This window comes from Leuciscus leuciscus (genome assembly GCF_965113295.1).
Source record: "Leuciscus leuciscus genome assembly, chromosome: 18".
Classification (NCBI taxonomy): domain Eukaryota; kingdom Metazoa; phylum Chordata; class Actinopteri; order Cypriniformes; family Leuciscidae; genus Leuciscus; species Leuciscus leuciscus.
In genome coordinates, this window is record NC_138742.1 from 24,859,154 (window position 1) to 24,883,300 (window position 24,147).

The window sequence follows — 24,147 nt, forward strand, 5'->3', positions numbered from 1 at the left end:
CTGTATTGTTGCAATGTACTAAGGGAACCACGTTGGTTAATGATGTCACGCAGGTGGTGGAGTAATAACTTCTTTTAATGAATCCGTTTGAGATCGAATTAATGCTATTATTATTTTATTTATTTTTTGCTATAAATGACGGACATGGCATCTGAGGACTAATTCAAATTTTTCCCAGTTATTTTGCTTTATGACAAACGAAAGAAAAGTTATAGATTGTACTGAATGTCAGCTTGCTTATTTTTGCTTAAGATGATTTATTAAGTGCTAACAAGAAACTTTTTCTTGTTCCATTGTTGACGAGAGCTGTCATTCCAACTACACAACTTTGCAATGCTATTTGCGAATGTTCGTTGGAACTATGGTTTCGGGAAACGCATTGAGGGAAAAACGACTCGTTGAACAAAGCTGATAACGACGGAACTTGCGACCATAGTTGGCTAGCGATGCTTTCGGGAAACGCAGATGTTTAGTAATTCTGGCCCGTAATATCTTAAGTAATTTTGCTTCTCAAGAAAATGTATCTTCTTTTGCACTGAAAAACAAGGAAAAAATAATGAGCAACAAAAATTTTTTTTTTGCAGTGTAATGGTAGTTTACTGCAGGGTTAAAATCAATATGACTGTATGACTTAGTGTAGCACAGGAGAGTTTGGATGTGATTAAATCAAATCAGGATGTACACACAGGATCGCACTGCCGTTTGAGCTCTACCTGCAGATTAACACAGGGATCACATGAGACGTCAGCTCAACCCCCCTTCTCTCTGAAAACACACCTGACTGGTTCTCTCAGCTTGAGACTGCCGGCCACCACAGTGTTAGTTTAACTGAAACAGAATACCGAGTTAACTTCTCTTTTTTTCCCACCTTAAACATTATGTATGCGAAGTGACAGTTAAGGTGGTGTACATACAGTATGTGTGGTCATTTTTCAATACGCACGTAACTTACATTCAGGCTCATGCGGAATCTGCAGATATTTTTGCACTGATCTTGGAGAAGAATCTGCACAATTGTGTTTAAAATGAGTTTAACAAAGCTACCTGGTTAACTGAATGCATTACATACAACTATTATTAATTTACAATAAAATACATGTATATATTTTTTTTAAATACACCAGCGTTCAAAAGTTTGGGTTCTGTACGTTTTTTTAATGGTTTTCAAAGAAGTCTCTTATGCTCAGCAAGCATTAATTGATCAAAATTACAGTAAAAACAGTAATACTGTTAAGCATTATAACAACCTAAAATAACTATTTTCTATTTTAATATATTTTATAATGTAATGTTTTCTATGATGACAGCGCTGAATTTTCAGCAGCCATTCATTTTTGTGGAAATATGTTTTTTAAAGGGTTCTTTGATTAATGGAAAATTGAAAAGAACAGCATTTATTTCAAATAGAAATCTTTTGTAACATTATAAATGTCTTTACTATCATTAACTGTATTCATTTCTTTACTGACCCCAAACTTTTGAATGGTAGTGTATACAGTATATATATATAACACTCTTATAACACGCAAACACTTTTGCAGAGCTTTCCGTGGAGTTTTGCGGGTGCAGATTCCGTGTGGGCCTTCTTAAAGTTCACTTTATGACTGTGCAAGTGCATTAGCTCTTCAATTTCTTTAGTTTTTTTGTTAATTTGTCTATAGCATGCCACTTCTGCTCAATATTTGGATGTCAGGTAGTTTTAGTGATATGCCACTCGTTTCTCACAAGATTTGATTTTTCTTTTCTTTTTACAGTATTAACAGAATGGAAAGTAGAAAAAAAAAAAAAAAGCAAAACAAGATTTTCTCGGGATGCCTCAGCCTAGCTAGTTAACATGTCATTTTCAATGGCCATTGTTAACATCGGAGTTTATGAGGCTTGTAGCGTCAGTGTGCTGGAACATTGCGGTGTGACAGAGGGCAATAAAGGCTTCTAGTTTGGCCGGGGCCGCTCTCTATCCACCGCTCTCAGGTCAGTGTGAGCCAGCACTGCTCCCCGGCTCACTGGGCCTCCGACTGGCTTATCCGCCAGCAGCATTTCATGGAGACAGTGTCCAAGGAAAACACAGCACAAGGCTTATGGTTGCTAGTAAATGTCTTTTGGAAGGACGTCTCATATTCTGGGCTGTCTGTGCGACTTGATCCTATTGTAAACAATGCCTTTCCCACATGCATTATGGGAGCTTGGATTAGGATCGGGGAAAATAATAGCACAATGGAGCAACCTCTGCAAGGAGAGACCATTGGAGATGGTCCCCGAAGACTTCCAAGGCCCATCAGCGTGAAATAAAACAACTCGAATGCATGGTTGGTGATTTTACTACACTGCATATACAGATCATTAAAGTCTGTTGGAGGGCTACAGGAAAGGCCCAGAGGAAAGGGATTTTGGCATTCGAGAAGGCCAAATTATCAGCTCAGGGATGGATGGATAAGAGTTCATTAAGGATAAATAACCAAGATGCTGTCCTCATTCATGTCACACGCAACCTCTGGTGAGAAACGTTGGGTTTGTCATGTCCGTTTTAATATATACTCAGATGAAAGATTTTTATGGCACTCTATTTTCTTATAAAATTGTATTGGTTGACTCCACTTGTAGCAACATGTTCAAAAAGCTACTATCACTGCCATTCACGTGTTCCACTGTTCTGTTCAAGTAGGCTGCAACTATTTCCTTGCTTGCAATGCATGCTTCTGAAAACAAAAGCTCTCGTTTTTTCTTTCTCTCTGGTGCATCAAACATAATGTATAATTCATACCCGTGCCTCACACTATAAGACAGTGCCAAAAAAACACACAAAAATATGGAATACCGGTCACCAAACGGGAAGAGGAGACACAACAGGCTGCTGAGAAGTTATGGATCGTCTCAGGGAGCACATATCTGGTCCAGGACTCGTCCAAAACAGTGGGGATCTGGTCTCACAGCCACTGTAGGCCCTCCCTGCTGTTATTAGCATGTGTCCTTGAGACTTGCCATTTTGAGGGAGGAAGTGTGCTCCACTTTATCTTTGGCTTGGCGGTTCCTCCCACTTCTGAATCTGTCCTTCTAGCACAGGGCTGGCTTTGTATAGTGGGGCGGATCGGTGCTTTTGATGTTGATGTTCTGAGAGAGTCTGCGAGAAGCGATCGTCCATTGTTTTTGTCGAAAACGAGGGTGTGATTTGTACAGATTGCACAAGGGTTTACTGGTTTTTCAATCATGTTTGTTCTTTAAAGGGGCAGATAAATGACAGGCCTGAAGTATGATATTTATTGGCAAGTGTGTAAATAAAATATCTATTAAAAATCCATCTGCTTGCGTTAAACAGATGACATACGTCGACGTGATGCTTCTCGTTCACCCGACCATTTATGGTTCAACAAAAATGGACATTCTAACATACTGGAACAGACCAAATCGCATGTATATAGAGCATACAGCAATGCAATATAACTATATTATGAAAAGAAAAGCTCTGGTGTTGATGTTTTAAAAAGCAATGAAAGGTTTCTACTTCTGCTGTTTAGGTTGTATGTTGTGAAGTGTGTACATAGTAACACTGCTTCCCCAGCATATGTCCTTGGCTTAACTGAGTTGATGTGTGGTCCACCCAAAGTGTAACACAGAGTATGGTGTATAAAAAAATATCTGTTTAGTAATATTCTGTGCAAAAGATTGTAATGTTTTCTATAAAAAAAATCATTCATATAAATATTTGTTTTTACTTTTTTAATAAAGTTGCACCTTATGACTGGTTGTGCCGACTATTCTACTGTATTATAGCATGTGTGTTTATTATCTTTGGAGAATGGGCTTTTGAAAAGGCTTTTGTTGATGGGTTTATAAGGTGGGAGAACATATTCCCCAGGTTTCACAGACAGCGTTTAAGGCTAGTCCCAGGCTAAAATGCATGTTTGAGCTGTTTTAAAGTGATAGTTCTCCCTAAAATGAAAATCCTGTCACAAACCCGTAAGACTTTTGTTCATCTTTGGAACTCAAATGAAGATCTTTTTGATGAAATCTGAGTAATTTCTGTCCCTCCGTTGGCAGCTACGTGCAACTGAGACTTTGACACTTCAAAAAACTCATAAAGAGATCGTAAAACTAATCCATTCCATATGAATTGAGCGGTTTAGTCCAAATTTTCTGAAGAGACTCGATCGCTTTATATGATGAACAGCTTGAATTTAGGCTTTTATTCACATTTAAACATTGATCAGCGAACATAAACAGAAGCTCAGAAAAGTTGTAAGCAATTGAACTCAAGCAAGCGGAACGACAGTTTAACCAGTGAACAGATTGACATGTCCGATTAAGAAACACTTCATTAGGAGAAAATCTAAATAAAGTGAGAGGAGAAAAAAAAAAAAAAGAAACACTTTATTTTACTTTTAAACCTGCTTGAAGCATCAAAGTGGTAGTTGTGGAGCTGTCAATGGAGGGACAGAAAACTCTCTGATTTAATCCAAAATATTTAAATTTGTGTTCCAAAGATGAACAAAAGTCTTACGGGAACGACATGAGGGTGAGTAATTAATGACAGAATTAAATTTTTTGGATGAACTATCCCTTTAACTGAAAGCAGCTTGCACTGACATATCTTAAAATAAGTCAGTGCCATTGTTTTGACACAAGGTGCACACCAGTAATGTGTTTTGAAAATGCTTGTTAAATATTGCACAAATACAGAAATGTATAGACGTAACAAAGGTTCACAAAATGTGCATAAAAATAAGACATATCAACATTTCGAGTGAGAACTGCACATAGGGGGGTGGTTTTGAAGACAATGCTGAAAAAATGCTAGACTGGTTGGCTTGTATTAGCTGGTTTAAGATGGTCTCCCAGTCTGAACCGGCTGAAAAGTGCCCCAAACCCCTCCAAACACAGCCTGATAGGCCAACTAAAACCAGCAAACCAGTTTAGACTGGTTTGAGGTGTGTGTGTGTGTGTGTGTGTGTGTGTGTGTGTGTGTGTGTGTGTGTGTGTGTGTGTGTGTGTATGTTTTTTTAGCAGAGAACATAGCGCGGATCCTCTTTAAAAGTATTTCCCAGTCATGTTTGTATTGTTTTGCGTTAGAAGAGTGAATATTTTCATTATTTTTATCGCCGCAAATAGACATTCAAACTGAGAAACAATTCGTTTTAAAAGTGCGTCAATTTTTACCGGGGCTTTTTTCCTCTTCCTCTCTGTCTGCGCCGGCCGGCAAAACCATCGAGACACACCCCCTAAACCCTCGAAAAGATTCACTCCGACGTTTCCCGAACGACCAATCAGCTGCAGGTCTGCGATGGCCGCGTGCCTAAATAGAATGTTTATGTATGTCGAGAGCCAATCAGAATCAATGAGGGGAGTGGCTGAGCGAATCTCGCCTGGCTGCACGCGCAGGATAGAGTGGGCGTGGCGTCGGGCTCGGCGAGAGAGAAAAGCAAAACAATCATTTTTATCCACTTTTACCGGCTGCTTTAGGGTCCGTAGTGAAATACACTCTCGACAGGGAGTCGTAGTCCACACAATTCTGTTAAATGCATCTTATCCCGCTCAGCACTAAAGTCTACAGAAAGCTGGTGATCTTGTGAAGTCACATTTGATCCAGGTTGAAAATGACTACCAAACGGCTTCTCGAGCAGCCTCGAGTCAGCGACAGCACGAGCACGCGCGAGCCTGTCACCGGGAAAGCGCTGCATGAAGGTGCTTTCAGGAATTTTGGCAAGGAAATCTCTCCAAATGGACATTACTATACCTCAGCGAGAGAGATGCACTACATTCATAAGAAAGTAAGTGGTGCTTACTCAAGTTTTGCATACATTTACTTATTTGACAGTTTGTTGCATTTATAAACAAGTCGAAACGACTGTCGGCAATTATGATGGAGTTTTACGATGGCAGCTCTGCTTTTCGCTTTAGACTCAAGTTTGCATGGAAAAATTGCTTGCGAAGTAAATGCAATTTAATTTGATCGTTGCAGTTATACTGTCGTCGACGTTAAAATCGCGAGGCGTTAACTGTTTTTGCACGGTTTAAGATGGCGACTTAACTTGCATGTTCAAAGTTTAAACGAAAAAAAAAAAAACAGGGGGTTGGGTTGTTGGTACATTTAACTGATTCACCCCTCCCCCATAGTGTATCTAACGCGAGCTGAAGCCGGTGGAAGGGTTTGTTTTTACAGGAACATCGTTTGTTTTTCCTCTCAACGTCGCATGGTGACTTTCTAGGATATTTACTGATCGAAAAAAGAAGTTTTTTTATATGCAACTTACATTGTATGCAACAAAAGGAAAAGAAAGTTACTTTATAGTCATGGTTTATGCATTGCTTATGGATTAGCCTATTGTATGAAGTAACCATATGCGTCGTTTAGTTCCTTCGAACGTATGAGCGTTCACTTTAGAACGGCGTTTCATTTCGCTCTGTTCAGTGAAGTGTAGGAGTTCGAGACACGCCCCCTTCTATGATGACGCGTCATATAATGTTTCTGCTCTGATGACATTTACATTTACATTTATTCATTTAGCTGACGCTTTTAATCCAAAGCGACTAACAATCGCTATATATGTCAGAGGTCGCACGCCTCTGGAGCAACTAGGGGTTAAGTGTCTTGCTCAGGAACACATCGGTGTCTCACAGTGGATTCGAACCCGGGTCTCTCACACCAAAGGCATGTGTCTTATCCACTGCGCCACTACCACCCCTATGAACCGTGAACCGTGATGAACGTGCACTTGACCGATATGAGCTGTGCAGGCAATGCAACTCTGCCTGTAATGCAACAAACTCACGACTGCAGTGTTTTGTCACATTATTAACTGACAGGATGCTTCATACATTCAGATTTGATCTTGGCCCTAGATTTTAGATAAAGCATATTCAGTATTGAAGTTTTGTTGCTTTTGGTCAATGTTTTTCAGCTTTGAGAATAAATAAACTTTTAGCATAGATCAGTGGTTCTCAACTTCTTTGACTCGACTTCCCGTTGTCCAACACAATATTCGAAGGCAATATTATCATTTTTTTATTAACACAAACTGGTAGTATTAATAAGCAATAATAAGCTTTTGTGATTCCAAAGGTTTCAAGATCTGTATGTTTATCAATATCAATAAACTTGATTTTAGTTTACATATTGATTTTATGTTTTTTAAGCATGCTAATTTATATCAGAGCTAGATTATTTAGATTTCAATAATAGTAACGTATTAATTAAATGCTTTTGAGTCATGTTGGAAGTGGTTTTTTTTGGTTTTTTTTGGAAAATGGACCAAAATTATTGATGACTCATGAAGACAATGTCCAAATTTTGGAATTTATATTTTTCCTGGAAAGAGAATGTCTCTTTTACCACCTGTTACTGACAATAGCAATAGCAGATCATGATTAACTTTTGGCATTTAAAAAAAGGGACAATCCCTTCAACATTTCCCGTTCCAACTTTCTCTTTCAAGCAATTAGCACTGAGAGAAAACTATTCTTGTCAGGCTATCTTGTCTTCAAGTCTTTAACAACCTAAACACCCATCCTAAATAAATATAAGGAAAAATTATAATATTATGTGACTAAAACCGAATTGAATTCCTGTCTCAGTCTCTTTGGACCATGTGCTCTCTGGTAAAGCAGAAGTATATCTCTCTTTTCTTCTTCTTCTTCTTCTTCTTCTCAGTTTGCATGTGGCAGAGAAGAGGACGAACAGAGCTCAGGTGGGGTCCTTAAATACGGCTGTCCTGCTCATCACCTGATCCTGAGTGGCATCAGGCTACAAGACCAAACTCACATCGAGGCTCTGAGCCTAGTGAGAGGGCCAGGATGTCTCCCTTCATCTCCCGAAACAGCACACCCGCACACGTCCTCCATCATCCCCGTCCCACATGAAAGGTCAGTTCTGATCCCATCACTACAGAGAGCACTGTGCTGATTGACACAGTTTGGTTGATGTAGTTATATTAATGTATATATATAGTATGAAATTCAATGTGTTTTGTATGCAAATACACTACTACACTGTAAAAAAAAATTCTGTGAAATTTATGGTAAAAAACTGGCAGCTGTGGTTTCTAGAAATTTACCGTAAAAAATATGATAGCAACATTTTAGATTTGACAGAATTTACAGTAATAAACCGTATTTCAATATATGATATAATGTTAATTTACCGACCTATTGAAGTATTAATATCTGTTTTGTACCATTGTAATACACTGACAATTGACAATCACAGCAGTAATGAGAGTCACATGATCAATCAAAGCTCATCACAAGCAGTTCTTCCGCAAGAAAGTTAATATTAATGTATATAGAAGCTGCGCTGTGTCATTCACACAAACATTAAACACCATCATGGTAACACACATGACATTTTTAAAATACAATAAACATTCATTTAACAACATTAAATGTAACACAAAACCCTAATGTACATAACTGATTAGAAAAAACTAAGAAAACTATGACGAAACAGTTTCTTCAACAAAAATACATAAATTGTGAAGTGTCGCACAGGGAATGTACATTTTCGTTTTTTTTCACTGTAAATTATACAATGGTTTGTTCGTTTTCACTTCCAAAAACTGTACATTTAACAGTATTTTACAGTAAAATGAAATTAAATGTACCATTAGATCTATCACAGTTATTTACCGTATATAGTAAGGAAACTTTCTGTGTACCAATTAAGTGTTCAAACAATCTTTTAATGTTAAAATCACAATCATTTTTTACAGTGTAGTCAAACGTTTTTACTTAAATGTTCTTAAAGATCCTCCTTTATGCCTCTCGTTCCAGAATGCATTATCACTGAAGTGTATTTTGATGGACTGTGATAGATTGAACTCTGTTACAATTCTTTATTTTTCAGTTGACTCTTATGAAAATATTTTTTAATTATGTAAGAGAAGATCTAGTTTTAGAATTTTTATCTAAGATCTAAATTTAAAAACCTATTTTAACTTTCTCGCCATGAATATAGCTGGTGTAGCTATAAACTTAAATGTTCTTAAATACATTTATAGATACATAATTGTGCATATGTATAACTGTGTTTATGAAACTAAAATACTTAATTAATATTATTCAAAAAAAGTATCAATTATATATTAATTAATGAATATATTATTAATAGATAAGTTGGACCAGATAGTGAAGGAATGTGAACTGTGAACTCCTTCCCAGAATGCACCTCATGAAGTTGATTAAGTAAATATAATTTCACATTTTCTGGTCACTTCCTACTTCCCAAACTTTGTTTTTGATGTCTTTTTGATTATTCCAAAAATGATGGACAATTATTATAATAGAGTACAACAGTCATGTTCCAGAAGTAAAAACCATATTTTACATTTCTTTATAAAGAAATTGATTACTTGAAAGATAACTTATAAATATTTAAAAATGGCAAGGTTGATATTAGATGGTATTTTGTGGAAGCCATCTCTTCGCATTATTTCAACTTTTTAATAATTGTGTAACAACTGAATTTGTGGTGAAAAACTACAGTATCCATGATGCTGTTCAAAAATTCCACCAATCAGACGGTCACGGTGAGCAAATAGCGTCAAAATAGCTTGCGGAGAACGGGCGAAGAGAATGAGCAAGAATTGCACAAATACTGTGGACAAAGTAACTTGGAAAATTGGCATGGAAAAGCCTTCCCAACTTGCAGACAGCTTTTTACAGGAAGAAGAATCTGTTCTTCCTCTTAATGTTAATGGCTTCAAACAGTTCATGAGTAGTTGAAAATGTCTCCCAGTTCGTTTGAGTTTAATGTGAGACCAAATATTCACTATAGGGTTCACATCTGGATTCTGACCAGGCCAAAACATGAGCCTGATGGACTTGTTCTTAAGACACTTCTGGGTTGTCTTTGCAATTTGGACAGGAGCATAATCTAGCTGAAAAATCACATCTGATCATTCCTCTTTAGATAACAGCTTTTCAATTGTGGGAAGCAAATCATTCTGCAATATTCTCTTGTGCTCCAAAGCATTAAATTACTTTTCACAGTGAGGTAGCTCACCAATGCCAGCAGCTAAAAAGGCTCCCCACACAACGGCACAGTCTATTCCTTCAGGCTTCATTGTGGTGGAGATGCATTTATTATTATATTTTTCAGCAGATTTTCAAAGACACTGCTCTGGAGCGTCACCATGAAACTCGTGTTTCATTGATTCATCACTCCACAGTCCACACACAACTCTGCTAAACCACTCTGAATCAAACTTCCCATATTCTGCCAAAAACTTCTTTCTGTCGTGATAGTTTTCTGAGACAGCAATGGCTTTTGAAAGTGGTCATGAAATCGAAATTTTCGAAATCGAATCGAAAACCCTATTTTCTTTGTTAGCACACATTACTAGTCTTGTGGCCCTCTATACAATATTCTCTTTCACTCGGAAATACGTCACAACACTGAAGTAAAGTTGGTTGCAACTTGGGGACTTTAAGTAGTGCATTTGCTTAAATTTAGCTCATTTACTTACTAATAATTTGTGGTTAAAACATTAAAAAGCACATAAAAAAATGTGTAATACTGTGATTCACCTCATAGCTGATTGGATTAGTTCATCACTTATAATGCTTTTTTAAAATCTCTATAGGAAAAAAAGAATAGAAAAATGACTTGCCATCTAACGCTGCTGAAAAAAGTGGGCGGACACTAATGCACTATTTACAAAATGAGTGGGTGTGTCCAAAATGTTCAATGGTTTTGTATTTTGTTATAGTTGTTATTCAGATGCAATAGAGCAAGTTAAGCTGTGGTTGACATCAAGCAAACTAGGCCTAAGGGAAACAAGATCGTTTTTACATTTATTGGCCCAGTCTGTTTAAAAGTAAAATTATTTTCTCCTAATGAAGTGTTTCTTAATCCGACATGTTTTAATCTGTTCACTGGTTAAACTGTCATTCCGCTTGCTTGCGTTCAGTTGTTTACAAGCCTTTATGGTGAACTGGATTAAAGCGATAGTTCACCCATTAATGAGAATTCTGTCATCATTTACTCTCCCTCAAGTTGTTCCAAACCTGTATGAGTGTCTTTCTTCTGTTGAACACAAAAGAAGATATTTTGAAGAATGTTGGAAAACAGACAGTAAATGGTAGCCATTGACTTCCATGGTAGGAAAAACATCTTGAGGGTGATGTTCATTTTCAAATGTTCATATTTGGGTGGCTTTTTTTTTTTAACCACGACCATGACCCTCAGCTCAGCATACCAGAGGCTGAATGTAATGCGATGGCACTGGATGGTTGGTGTGGAGGAGACAGACGGGCCGCTTGGTCAGCGTTCAGCCAGTGTTTATGCAACCTTCATTTTTGGCGTGTTTATAAGGAATGTCTGTTCAAATCCTGTCTTTGTTTCGTTCTTTCCCGCTGTTTATTTGTTGTTTTCTTTTCTGTTTGTTGTCTTTCGAACTCTCATTCGTTCATTCTCATTATTTTTTTCTTTCTTAGATCATAATGTGAATAGTAAGTTTAACCAAAAATAAAACATTCTGTCATCATTTACTCATCCTCATGTGAGTGAAAAAGAAAAGTGTTAAAGGGGTGGTTGAATATGATTTCACTTTTCTAACTTTAGTTAGTGTGTAATGTTGCTGTTTGAGCATAAACAACATCTGCAAAGTTACGATGCTCAAAGTTCAAAGCAAAGGGAGTATTTTCTTTTAAAGAAATTGCTTTTTAAGGACTAGGGACTACACGACATTCCTCCTGGGTTAGTGACATCACCAACCCTAAAATTTACATAAACCCCGCCCCTGGAACACGCTTTATATATTATCATGACAGAATATGCTAATCAATGACTAGAAGATAACTACACATAAGCTACATAAATTCATCAACTATCCATTCAGAAATGTTGTCTACATGTTGTAACTTCTTCTTGAATCTCTCCATCTTTCTGACTTCGGTTTGAACATAAAAGGCTAAAAGTTTTAGAAATTTTCACTGCAGTCTGTGTGAGGTAAAAGGACACAAGCTGTTGAAGCTCCGCCCTCTGTGCCGGGAGCAGCAGCTCATTTGCATTTAAAGGGACAGACAAAAAAAGGTGCGTTTTTGCTCATCCTCAAAAAGTGACAACTTTAACATGATATATAAAAATATCTGTGGGGTATTTTGAGCTAAAACTTCACATACACACTCTGGGGACATTTTCATCTTGTGAAAAGGGTATTATACCACCCCTTTAAGCAAATTATTCAAAAGTAATTTTGAGTTCAGAAGAAGGATCTTTGGGTGAACCCTCCCGTTCAAGGACATACCTACCAGAAGGTTGGGGCCGAATGGTGTTTTAAGAGATATATAATATGTTTTGTATATGCGCAAACCATCATCAGCAAGGATAAATAGTTAGCTTGGAGCCAATGTGGTTGCGTGGGATGCTTTTCAGAATGTGAATTGACAATGTATTTGTCTGTGTTTATCTAAATGTGCTGATATGGCAAGTTCAGGCAAATTACTGCGAGTTTATTTACAAAGAGGCTTTTATAATGCTCACTGAATTTATGACTTACCGAGTACTAACACTCGCTTTTGAACAGGTTTCCTGAAGACTCCCCCTGTCTGCCATTGGTTACCTAAACAGTTTAGGCCCCGCCCCAAACTCACGTCATTGGTTGAGCTGTTGCTGTGTTGGGCTGGTCAGGATACTTACACACAGAGCATATTAAACTGGGACAGAAGAAAGTATTTAACACACAAAACAATACACATTACCTTTTCATATTTTCTAGAATTAGTTTAAATGGATTTATTGTCCCACTGTCGCTTTGTTTTTCTTCATTATGTCAATGTGGCCTAGATTTTAATTTTAATACCTGGAGCTCACACTCCCTAAGGGTTTGTAAATTTATGCAAAACTCTCAGATATACATGCAAATGGCTTGTCCCTTCCCAGCAGTTTTACAGTGAGAAAAGCTGATGTTTGTCAGATAAACCCAACACAAGCTTTACCTGTCGCAGTTTATGAGCCGTCCATAACTCTTTTATTCACCTGTGGCTTTCTTTCCCTGCTATACATCTGTCACTTTGCCGTCTTTTATGTGTGTTTATATGTGCTTGGCAAGTACCTCAAGGTTTTATGGTCCAAAACTTTAGGGAGAAGAAATTACGGTACATAACTGTACATATTTTAATGATTATTCTATGCATATTAACATGTTCAATTCATTGTCTGCAATTAGTCAAAAAAAGGTAGAAAGTGCCACTTATTTACCAATATCATTAATTAATAATAATAGTAATAATGACTCTAATGGCCTTTTGCTTTTAAATTTACACAAAACACTAGCGCATTTTCATCAAAATCTTTATTAAATTAGATCAATTGTTTTTTAAATCAGTCTGTTTCATTGTAGATAATAACATATTTTCTTTTGACCATTGGAATAAATCTCTATATTAGTTAAACCCAGCTGTATTCAGTATGCTAATGCTGAGGTGTTTCTACAGTGAAGGAACTGCAACACGTTTTGCAAATGTGTTTTATATCTAGACTAGTACTTGGAAAATTAGACATTGTTCATGTTTCTAATGCAAGCTTCTCAGCCATGCAGCCAAGTTTGTGTTTGAATTGTGCAGGATAAACTTGACTATGCCTGATGACTCTTACAATTCAAATCTGGGACTCACACAGATGTAGTGCACTGAGCAAATACTTAAATAATTTAGTATGCTTGTGCTTGCATGTTTGTATGTGTGTTCATGAGATAAGGACTGGTGACCATGCACTTCATGAGTACCTCTACACGCATTAGTCTTTCATTGACATGTCCAGGCTTGTCTGAGAAATCAGTAAAAAGTCTGTTTTACACTGTGGTTGATAGGTCACACTGGCGGCAAGTCCACGCTTGAATCTATTCATCTCTTATCAGCATTGAGTAAACTGACAGACAAAAGCCAAGGTGGAAGGTAGAAACTCCAGCAGATTGAAACCCTCGCTTTTTTAATTTTCAATGTCTTGTATCTACTTGTCGAACCCATAGAAATAAAATGTATTAAAAGGCGAAGTCAGCAAACTGAGGTTTCATGTAAACAAGTCCAGTCATGTGGTCATCTCGATCTTGGACGGCATTCAGAAAGAACAATGAACTTCCTGTGCATCCGTAATTGTACAATTCCTTTATAACAGAAGAAGTTCACAGTTCTTCTCATACTATCTGTCCTGTATCAGTTATAGTTTGTTAAAAAAATTTTTGAAAAAATAATAAGAAAAAATTCTGGTGGATTTTTAAAGTATGGAAACCTGTAAGCTTTTGCTGTCAATATTGTCCTTAACCTGTAATGTAGAAGAGGAGACGTTAATATATTTTTTACTTTTTCAGTTGTTGAAAAAATGGTGAGGGATGTTTACTAAAATAGAAGTATGCCAAAATGTGTTTAGTGTGCAGCACAGTACTATATCCCATAATGCCATGCAATTTAATTCGGAAGTGATGTCAGTGATGTTTTTCCTTGACTACTTATTGGATTGGACTACCATGAATTTTTATACAAAACTGGATCAAGAAGATATGGAAGCTTGTTTCCACCACAGAATAAAACAATTTAAAAGATAATTGTGACTTTTTGTCTTGCAATTCTGACTTTATATCTCACAATTCTAAGAAAAGAAGTCAGAATTGAGAGATATAAACTCGCAATTCAGACTTTTTTTCTCGTAATTGCGAGTTTATATCTCGCACTGACTTCAATTCTCAATTCAATTCTCTGACTTAGAATGGAACTGAATACTTTAATCAATAGAATTAAAGAAATTAATACTTTTATTCAGCAAAGATGCGTTACATTTATAATGTTTCAAAATATTTCTATTTCAAATAAATGCTGTTGTTTTTATTGATCATAAGATCCTGAAAAAAAAAGTTTGACGGTTTCCACTAAAATATTAAGCAGCACAGCTGTTTTCTACATTGATAATAATAAGAATTTTTTCTTTAACACCAAATCAACATATTAGAATGACATAATGCAATACGGTAATATTTCGCAATAAATAAATATATATATATATATATTAGTGGTGGGCCGTTATCGGCGTTAACGTGCTGCGTTAACGCGAGACTCTTATCGCGCGATAAAAAAAATATCGCCGTTAATCTATTCTCCAAGTTGGGTTGGGAGATGGCTCTATACTACACAAGCTATGATGACGCAATCTACCCGCGGCCGCGAGGTAAACCCGGCTGCAACGCATATTCGTCGTCATCTTAAGTAAACACGGCTGAAAGTGAAAGCTGGTGAAAAAGATCAGTGCAACATCCATTATTTGGACTTGGTTCGGGTTTAAGCCTTCAGACGAGCAGCAGCAAACTATATACAGAGTGTGTGGGGTCAGCACGCCAGAATACAGTTATCTTTCGTGCTTGAACTTACAATAACACACACAATTATGCCAAAATGTCCGTTTTGTCGAGTATCTTCATAACATAAGAGCTGTCTTATGATGAACGTCAAGTTCAAGTTGTGAAAGAATGAGGCGCGTGCGAGAGCCGCGTCTCCGTCAGCTGGTCTTAAAGAGACAGCAGCCAATAAAGCTTTCTGTCAGTAAAGTTAATCAAAGAACAAAAAGAACAGAGAAAATGACTCACTGCTGTTGACTAAAGTTTTTTTTTTTTTTTTTTTTGCTATAATAAGGATTAGTCTATATTTAATTTATGCAGTGCAGTTTGACAATTTCGGTATATGTCCTAGGTCTACCTGTTTGACAGGCACAGGTAAATATGACATTTATTTTTAACTCTTGTATTATTGAGACTAATAACAATATTGAATTTATTTTAATTTGAAAACAGTGCATTTAGTTGTTGTTTCTAGTTTTGAGTTGAGAAATGGGCTACAAATTTCAGCATTATCACTAATCTGTGTGTGCATTTTACTTGAGAAATAAGCAAGTTAACTCATGAAACCATTTGTTTACTATATCGCAATCACATATCGCAATATATAATCACAATATGACATTTTCCCCAAATCGTGCAGCCATACTTTTCAGAAAAATGTATTTCGTATCATTGTCTTGTGAACTAGTCATTTAGCTTTTGATCAATAGTGATTGGCATGTTAAATCCCACACCTGGTGTGTGTTCCTTTGGAGGGTGTGGTTGTCAGGTAGGGGAGGGGGCCCATGAGCTTCAGTGCCCAGGGGCCCCTGGGGGTACTAATCCAGCCTTGCTTAGTGGTGTAGCACATCATCTCGATTTTAAGAATCGTTGTTGTGTTTCTTTTTAACTGAAAAGACATCAGTTAGACAATATTCTAATTTTAAATTTGGGGTTTCATAAGCTCCAAGCCATAATTAACATTAGACCTACTTAAGTCTCTGCAGCTAGTGTACTTAAATTTTATTTATCTGCAAAATTATGTTGTATACTTACAGTTTTGCACAATATGTTCTCAAAACTACATACACCCTTTAAAAAAAAATACATTTAGCAGTTGTTTAGCATGGGTCTGTGTAATCTGTTCTGAAATGGTTTTATTATAATATACTGTAAATCGTTATCGCAAGAGGCTGCAATGTATATCACAATATAGATTTTAGGCCATATCGCCCATCCCTAATTGATAGCCTATAGTAGTTGATAATAACATAGGCCTACCTAATGTTGCCTACGGACGGTAACAGTACAGTAGTAACCTTTTACAGTCTATGAGTAGAACAGCTTTCTCAAGCAGTTTATGATGCATTTTGGAAACAGGAGATGAGCCCCTGGTCTAATGCGCCACCTGGCTTGAGAAACCCGTTCTCAAAGACTTACTTTTATAGTCATTATTTGGGTAGCAAACATATTCTGAATGCCTTCGGCAGAATTCAAATGAGCCATTTTAATCTAGATTAATTTCAAAATTAATCTAGATTAATCTAGATTAAAAAAATTAATCTATGCCCACCTCTAATATATATATATATATTTTTTTTTTTAAATCAAATAAGAGAGTAATGACTAAGTGACTAACTCAAATGCTCCACTCTCCACCCAGATATAAAAGCTGCTGCCAGTAAATGAACAGATTTGACAGATAAACTAATGGCTCGATTGGACTCTTGTTGTGTCAAAAGTGATTTTTCAGTTTTATGGATGTCTCCATCTTTGACATTACTTTGGGCACTGTAGATATGGTTGGTTACTGGTTAGAGAATACAGGCTTGGCTCCCGTTGCGCGTTCATACAGACAGTATTCGAGACGCTACTGTAAGTTTCTGTGTGAACAAGCCATTTCAAGACTCACACCTATAAGTAAATGTGGTTTTCAATCCCAAAATATCCTCATATATTTTACCATGCCATAAATGCCCCTTTTTGTGTGGAAGCAAAAACAGACAGTTTACACATGACACAGGTTACCATTAACGATTGTATTTTGTTTAAAGAAAAGCACAAAGTAGAAGCATGGCACAGCATATATTCTCCTCCGTCATTCTCCCCACGAATGCAAGGCTCGGGGAAACCCCAAACATGGGTCTAAGTAAAGTAACGTACACCCAGACCATTACAGCGGACCCTTCCCATAAGCCCCTCTGAATCTGGAACTCATTCTAGTGGACAAGATGCATAAACATCCAGCTTGTATTAATGTTAATCAACCTTAAAATGGCCTCAGCATTGTGCACTTGCTTTGAAAGACATTGTGACGTTTGACGTGTATTTAAAGCCTCTTCTCTTCTCTGATGACGTGAGGGCGGGGCAACCTGTCACTCACATGAGATCCACCAATAGCAAACCACAACCATCCAATCAATTCTCCACAGACAAAACAAGTCCCGCCCTTACTTTTTTTTGTTCAAGAAGCCGTTTCACTCAAGATATTTTTCACAACAGGGAAGAAAAGACTATCGCATCAGATATTTGATATGACGATATTTGATGACTACTCGGACAGAGATTTGGAGAGACTGAAGACTGTAAAACGCGCAGTTGAGAGTTGTGTTTTTTTGATGGGTGAATTATGATAATTATGTTCTTTTTCACACTAAATGGACCACTTGCACTGAGCTTCGTGACGCACTTCCGTTTGGAAATAGTACATCTCACTTATTTCCGGTTATGTCTACTTTCAATGTACTGTGGTCAATGAGTTGAACAAACGCCACATAAAATGAGTATCCGCAATAAGATAAAAAAATTTGGCAATTTTTATTGACAGGAGAAGGGATATTCTGATGTGCAGAATTTTCCAAACTTATCGGAACATGAAGCTTTAATCGAACCCAAGCCGATCTGAGAAAGGAGCGGGTGTTAAACATACACCATTATTTCACCACAGGGTGTCGGCGCTGGTCTAAACCAGTGACCGCGATGCTGAAATGTGTGAGAGCAGATGAATAACATCATTACGAACCACGAACATTTATTTATTTGGATTAAATATTTTAACCATTCTGTGTCATTTTTCAATGTCAACCTTTTCACTATTTACATGTTTATGCCCAAAATGCAATAATATTCAAAGTAGTTGACTGTCATTCTCCTCTACGCTGTGTGCGTTATTGATTGAATAGCCTAGCCTATTTAAAGCTACACGGTGTAATTTTTTTTGTTGATTCTTAGCAAAAAACACTTAGTTCTTTCAAAAATATATGTGCTCATTAATGTATATTTACTTCTTTCAAGTAATAAAGTATTCTCGTAAGTTTATAATCTGCCATTGAACGTACATACGGGTGAGGGGTTCGAATGCCGGTCGCCATGTTGCCCCTCCATCTTGAAACTACATTAGCCAAAGAGGGACATACCTGCAAATTCAAGCTTCGCCTTTCGTGCTTTACACTCAGTGACGAATGCGAAGGGGAGATTACTCGCGACTGCCGGCAGATTTGAAAGATTGCTGATGGAGGATCACGCCTATTTTCGAGGACATGTAGCAGAGTCGCCAAGGAAGAGAAAGAGAGAATTAAAACATCAACGCGACAGGCAAATCAGCAAGACCAAAGTCAATACTGGAGTAACTTTTTCCCAGATGGAAAGAGCTCGAGGAGCAAAGATTTTAAAACGGACGCCGAAGTTGCCTGCTTTCTTCTCGACAGGTAATTCAGCCTATTTGTGTAAATTCGAAGTTTTATAGTTGCTTGTCTAACCATAGCATGGTTGTGCATAACGCCAGAACGACCTCTAGTATAACTTGCGTTACTTTTCCTCACGTCAATGGTGAAAAAGGATTGTTTACCTTGTAACATAAATCTGTGCTGCGACGGATCACAGGTGATAGTTTTAAAGGCGCAATTGGACGAAGTCGAACTGGAAGCCATGTTAATCTTGGAATAATACGGCCACCGTAGGAGTTAAAACGCCCTCGAAATTGAAAGGAACAGAAACTAATATTCACTGGCTAGTCATATACAATTTCACCACTAGATGGGGGAAAATATCACACAGTGTAGCTTTAACATCGTTACAGGCACCTCGTGAGCATTCATTCATTCTACTATTTAAAAAGACTGGGTTAAACACCAGCTCACACAAGCAATCCTTTTAATAGTCAATTTCATTTAAAAATGTAAACCCAACAGGTATGAAATGGCATAAAAATTAAAAATAACTATTAATGAGAAGACGAGTATAGGACTGCTGCAGCTTAGTGGATAAATATATTTAACCTATTTATTATTCAGAATGCACAGTTGGAAAGAAACTATATTTATAGGAACATTTCAGCAGGCTCAAGATAATTAATACAGAGATCATTATTCATTGTTTTAATCACGGCCATAAAACATAGTGATAATCTGCATTTTCATGTATGGAGGTGCGCTGAACGCTCTAACCGGAAACTTGCGATATGTACTAACTACAACTAACGGAAGTAGTTGTGCAAGTAGTCCATTCCCACGATAAGTTGACTATAGCAGTGTGTCTTCTGAAGAGGTCTGGGGCTACAGCTTCTACAGTTCCTGCTGACTGACTCTGTCACGCTGACACCAATGGGTCATGACCTCCATTCTCAGAATCGTTGGGGGTCAAAGGTCACCTCGTATAAGAGACACAAGTATGACTCACGTTCGCGTCAACCAGCACGTACCTCACGCCCTGGTCAGCCGGTGAGCTATAAATCTAAATGAAACCAAGAGATGAACAGGAGCCAGGCATTCCTTCACCCATCTATAACTCAGCAACAGCGTTCCTTCGGCTTGTCTTAGTGCACAAAGCTTATCAGAACGAAAGATGCCCTGTGCCTCAATTTGATGCGTTTGCTGTAATTAACTTCTATTATGACTCATGTTGATATTATCAGAAGCCACAACAGATAACGCGTGCTCATCGTGGCTCATGTTGCATAGCAGAGGATGAGTCTATGAAACTGAAGAGAGGAACCAAAACTTTCAGCTGGTACTTGAAGGGACGCGCTTCAGATTTCTGCAGTATAATTGGCTGCTCTGTTCTGCTTGTGGCAAAGACAAACAGAAGATTGAGGACTCATCGTATTTTTAGTTCTTTCTTTCTTTCTTTTTTTGTACTGAGAAAATACCATATGTAGGCCTCTTACACACCTGGGTTTAAAGTCAGTGAAATCAACCTTATTTACTTTCTTAAGGCCAATTTATACTTCGAGTGTACGCCGTAGTGTACGTCGTAGGCTACGCACGTAGGCGACGCCGTCGTGAGCATTTATACTTCTGCGAATGTCTGTGTTGCTCTGCAGTTACACCGCCGAAACGCTAGTTGGCGCGGGTGGGTTTTAATGTTCCACTGTGTTTACATTCCTCGCGGCTGTTTTGAGTTTAGGTTTCTACGAGCAATGGCGACTGAAGGAGTCATACAGATGGCTGTATTTCCGCACTTCTTCAAGCAATCTCTCGGTCACTTGGTCTATTTCCATGGCTCTTCACTGATCTTCGGAATTTAAAAATGGCGGGCGGGCGGTGCAGAGTGCAGAAGATCATTCCGGAAATGCGTAGGAGGAAACGCGATGCTATCCAGCCGACCAATCACAGATCTTGCTGTCCGCGTCGCCGTGACGCGTAGTTACATTTTTGAGGAGGTGCGCGTCAGGGTACGGCGAAGGGTACGACGTATGGTACACGTCAATGCGTATGCTACGCCGTACCTTCTAACGCGCACCCGACGCAGAAGTATAAATTGGCCTTAAATCCACGTTGATTCTTTGATTGCATGTTACTCAGATTTTTTTTTTTATTCTTTATTTTAATCTTTATTAAAAATGTAATAACTTTCTCTTCCTTTCAAACGACTTTCCTTCACTTCTGATATCATTCAGGCCACACTGTTAGAAAAAAAGTTTCAGCGGTTTTTCTCTACAAAACCCATAGGGGTTCTTGACTCAGTTTTAAAGAACGCCTTAAAGGTTTTTATTTGTCAGCAAATGTCCACCGCATCCAGGGCTTTGAAAACTATAGATTATTCTGCATTTTTGGATCCCGCCCACAGACAGTCGGATCAGCAGAGGGTTATTAACAGAACAGTTATTGTAAAGGCCAATTTATACTTCTGCGTCGGGTGCGCGTAGAAGGTACGGCGTAGCATACGCATTGACGTGTACCATACGTCGTACCCTTCGCCGTACCCTGACGCGCACCTCCTCAAAAATGTAACTACGCGTCGCGGCGACGCGGACCGCAAGATCTGTGATTGTTCGCAGAAGTATAAATGCTCACGACGGCGTCGCCTACGTGCGTAGCCTACGGCGTACACTCGACGCAGAAGTATAAATTGGCCTTAAGGGTATAGGTTTCAGCGGATCTATGAAATCTATGAAGAAGAAATCTATGAAGAAATAGAAGAAATCTATGAAGAATCTATGAAAATCATAATTTGTCTACTCTTTAAACAGCATTATGGTAAAAATGGAACACGGATTAATTCAATTTTCTCTAGTGATAAAGTATGTTTTACAATTATAATTTAATAATAAAAAAATAATAATTAAAACAACATTAATTCATTAAAACTAAATCCATTAAATGATCCCGTTATGGAAACCTCTAAAAGGTTCTATATGAAGCGTCTAACAGAACCCTTTGATGTTCTATATAGAACCTTTTCTTCTAAGAGTGCACTGGGGTGGTTGGATAATGTTAACCAAGCAACATAATACACAAATCTAGGCATTCGGTCTTCTTATCACAATATAATCAGAAAAAGAAAAAAAATCCATTCTTTTTTTGTTTTATATACTGATTCACTTGGAAATATGTTACATGACGGAAGTAAAATGAGTTTCGAAAAGCATTTCACATTGACTTTAACATGTCATGTCATGTCATGATCTGATAATAAATGGTCAGTTAATGCAGTCTGCTGTTTACACCAATGAATGCCTCTCTAGTGACCACATGTGATCAGATTTCGTCATGATTTTATAGGGAAGGGTCTCTGATTTCATGACTGTAGCACGTTATGTCAGTCATACCGAACATATTCCAAGAGGTCTTGCATCTGAGCTTTACCACACAAAATAATTTCAGACAGTTGTCTTATTTGAATAACAACATCATCTTTGCCTCATCTAACACTCACTTAAAGTTAACATTTCAATACACTTATAATTTAATAACACTTAAATGTAATCTCAAAATGAATATAAATCTTTCATGATGTAAATGTTGTGATGCATAAATTCATTTGTAGCATTTATACATTTATACAAAATTTTTTGTGTGTTTTGAAATGTTTATTTTGACATATTGTCCATCCAATGAAAATGATTATCGGCTTATCAGTATCAATAACCAAAATACTCATAACATATTGAAGCTATTCTTCTATAGCAGCTTAATTTGAATAAAATCATTTTACAATTAGCAATGCAATTAGCATCTATAAGGAGCTCCTGATGGTCAAACCCAAGTAACACTTATCCTGACTTCAGAAAAAAAAAATTTTTTTACCCTCAATATAAAACTATATGGAAAAGTTTCATGTTTTGTGGGGACTTTCCATGGACACAATGATTTTTATACTGTACAAACTGTATATTCTAACCCTACCCCTAAACCTACCCATCACAGACAACTTTCTGCGTTTTCAAATTTTCAAAAAACATCACTTAGTATGATTTATAAGCTGTTTTTCTCATGGGGACCAAAATATGTCCCCACAAGGACAAGGATTTCGGATATTGCCGTCTTCGTGGGGACATTTTGTCTCCATAATGTAGGGTTTACCAGGACACACACACACACACACACACACACACACACACACACACACACACACCAAAAAAAGAAGTTGAGCTTTATTAATTCTGAAGCTAAGCAAATCACTTGCTAAAATCCCTATTATTCTGTTACTCCGGGTCACTGTTTTGTTTTTATATAAAAATGTATATTTACACGATTAATGCTGCCCAAGGGAATCACTCAGTACGTTTAAAGCAGTATTTTCTGGTGCTGATTTTACCAAACACAGGAATCTTTTTTGAGGCTGTAGCCACAGTTGTGAAATTTCTGTCAGACATAAATTCAGCACCAGACTCCTGGTCTGAGCCTAAACATCAGCGTGGTTTGTCCAGTGCACATGGAAAGAGAGCTTGCAATAAAAAACAACAGAACTGAAAACAAGTTTGTTTTTTCTACCAGACCTAAACTCCTGTCGAGGAATGCCGGTTGCGGACTCGTTGTTTGTCTGTAGGGAAGACGAAGAGCCAGTTAATCAAATGTTTTTACTGGCTGCACTGCCTCGATTGCCCTAAGCTATGCTGTTTACTTTCGTGATTATAGTTTTCATTTGTTATTTTGCTCATATTTTGCTCGTCATTATAGCTCCTTTGCAGATTGTGGTGTGCCGCACAGAGTGAAGAAATTCTGTCTTCATCTATATCCAACAGCTTGTGCGTATATTTTGCTCCCGGGCATGTTGATCATAACTTTATGGAAGTTGTTGATGAGTGTTTCTTATGTGCACAGAATATGTTTTACTGATATTTAACCTTATGAAATCAGTCTATTATATGCAACTTTACTGATTTTACTGCGCTCTGACCAGCTGTAAGTTGTCATTCCTTGATGATTCTTGGCCTTTTGAGTTCAATAGAGACTCAGGAACTGGAGGAAAGCACCGTTGAGGCCCTCTCTCTTCTTTACTATTCACACACCCACATCTTACATAATCTTTCGCAGTCACATATTATAGTTAGAAGAATTCCCAACTTCTTCTTGGGAATAAACGTCAGCCTACTCTGACTTCTAAGAACAGCTGGATCTGTCCCTTTTTCTGT

At 37.6% G+C, this 24,147-nt stretch overlaps 1 protein-coding gene and 1 long non-coding RNA gene across 3 annotated transcripts in view; both read left to right on the forward strand.

The window, feature by feature from the left end:
* The first annotated feature begins 5,378 nt into the window (after positions 1-5,378).
* The window catches only part of slc2a4rg (SLC2A4 regulator), a 67,154-nt gene continuing 48,385 nt past the window's right edge, over positions 5,379-24,147 (forward strand). The window contains exons 1-2 of one of the 2 annotated variants that reach the window (XM_082145169.1): positions 5,379-5,762; positions 7,643-7,854. In XM_082145169.1, the coding sequence (XP_082001295.1) occupies positions 5,589-5,762; positions 7,643-7,854 (386 nt within the window). In that variant the 5' untranslated portion in view covers positions 5,379-5,588. The remainder of the gene's footprint in view (positions 5,763-7,642; positions 7,855-24,147) is intronic. The other variant, XM_082145170.1, reaches the window with a different exon arrangement.
* LOC309480737 lies at positions 21,142-22,063 on the forward strand. The gene is made up of 2 exons (XR_014199772.1): positions 21,142-21,399; positions 21,710-22,063. It is a non-coding gene; the product is annotated as an uncharacterized lncRNA (long non-coding RNA).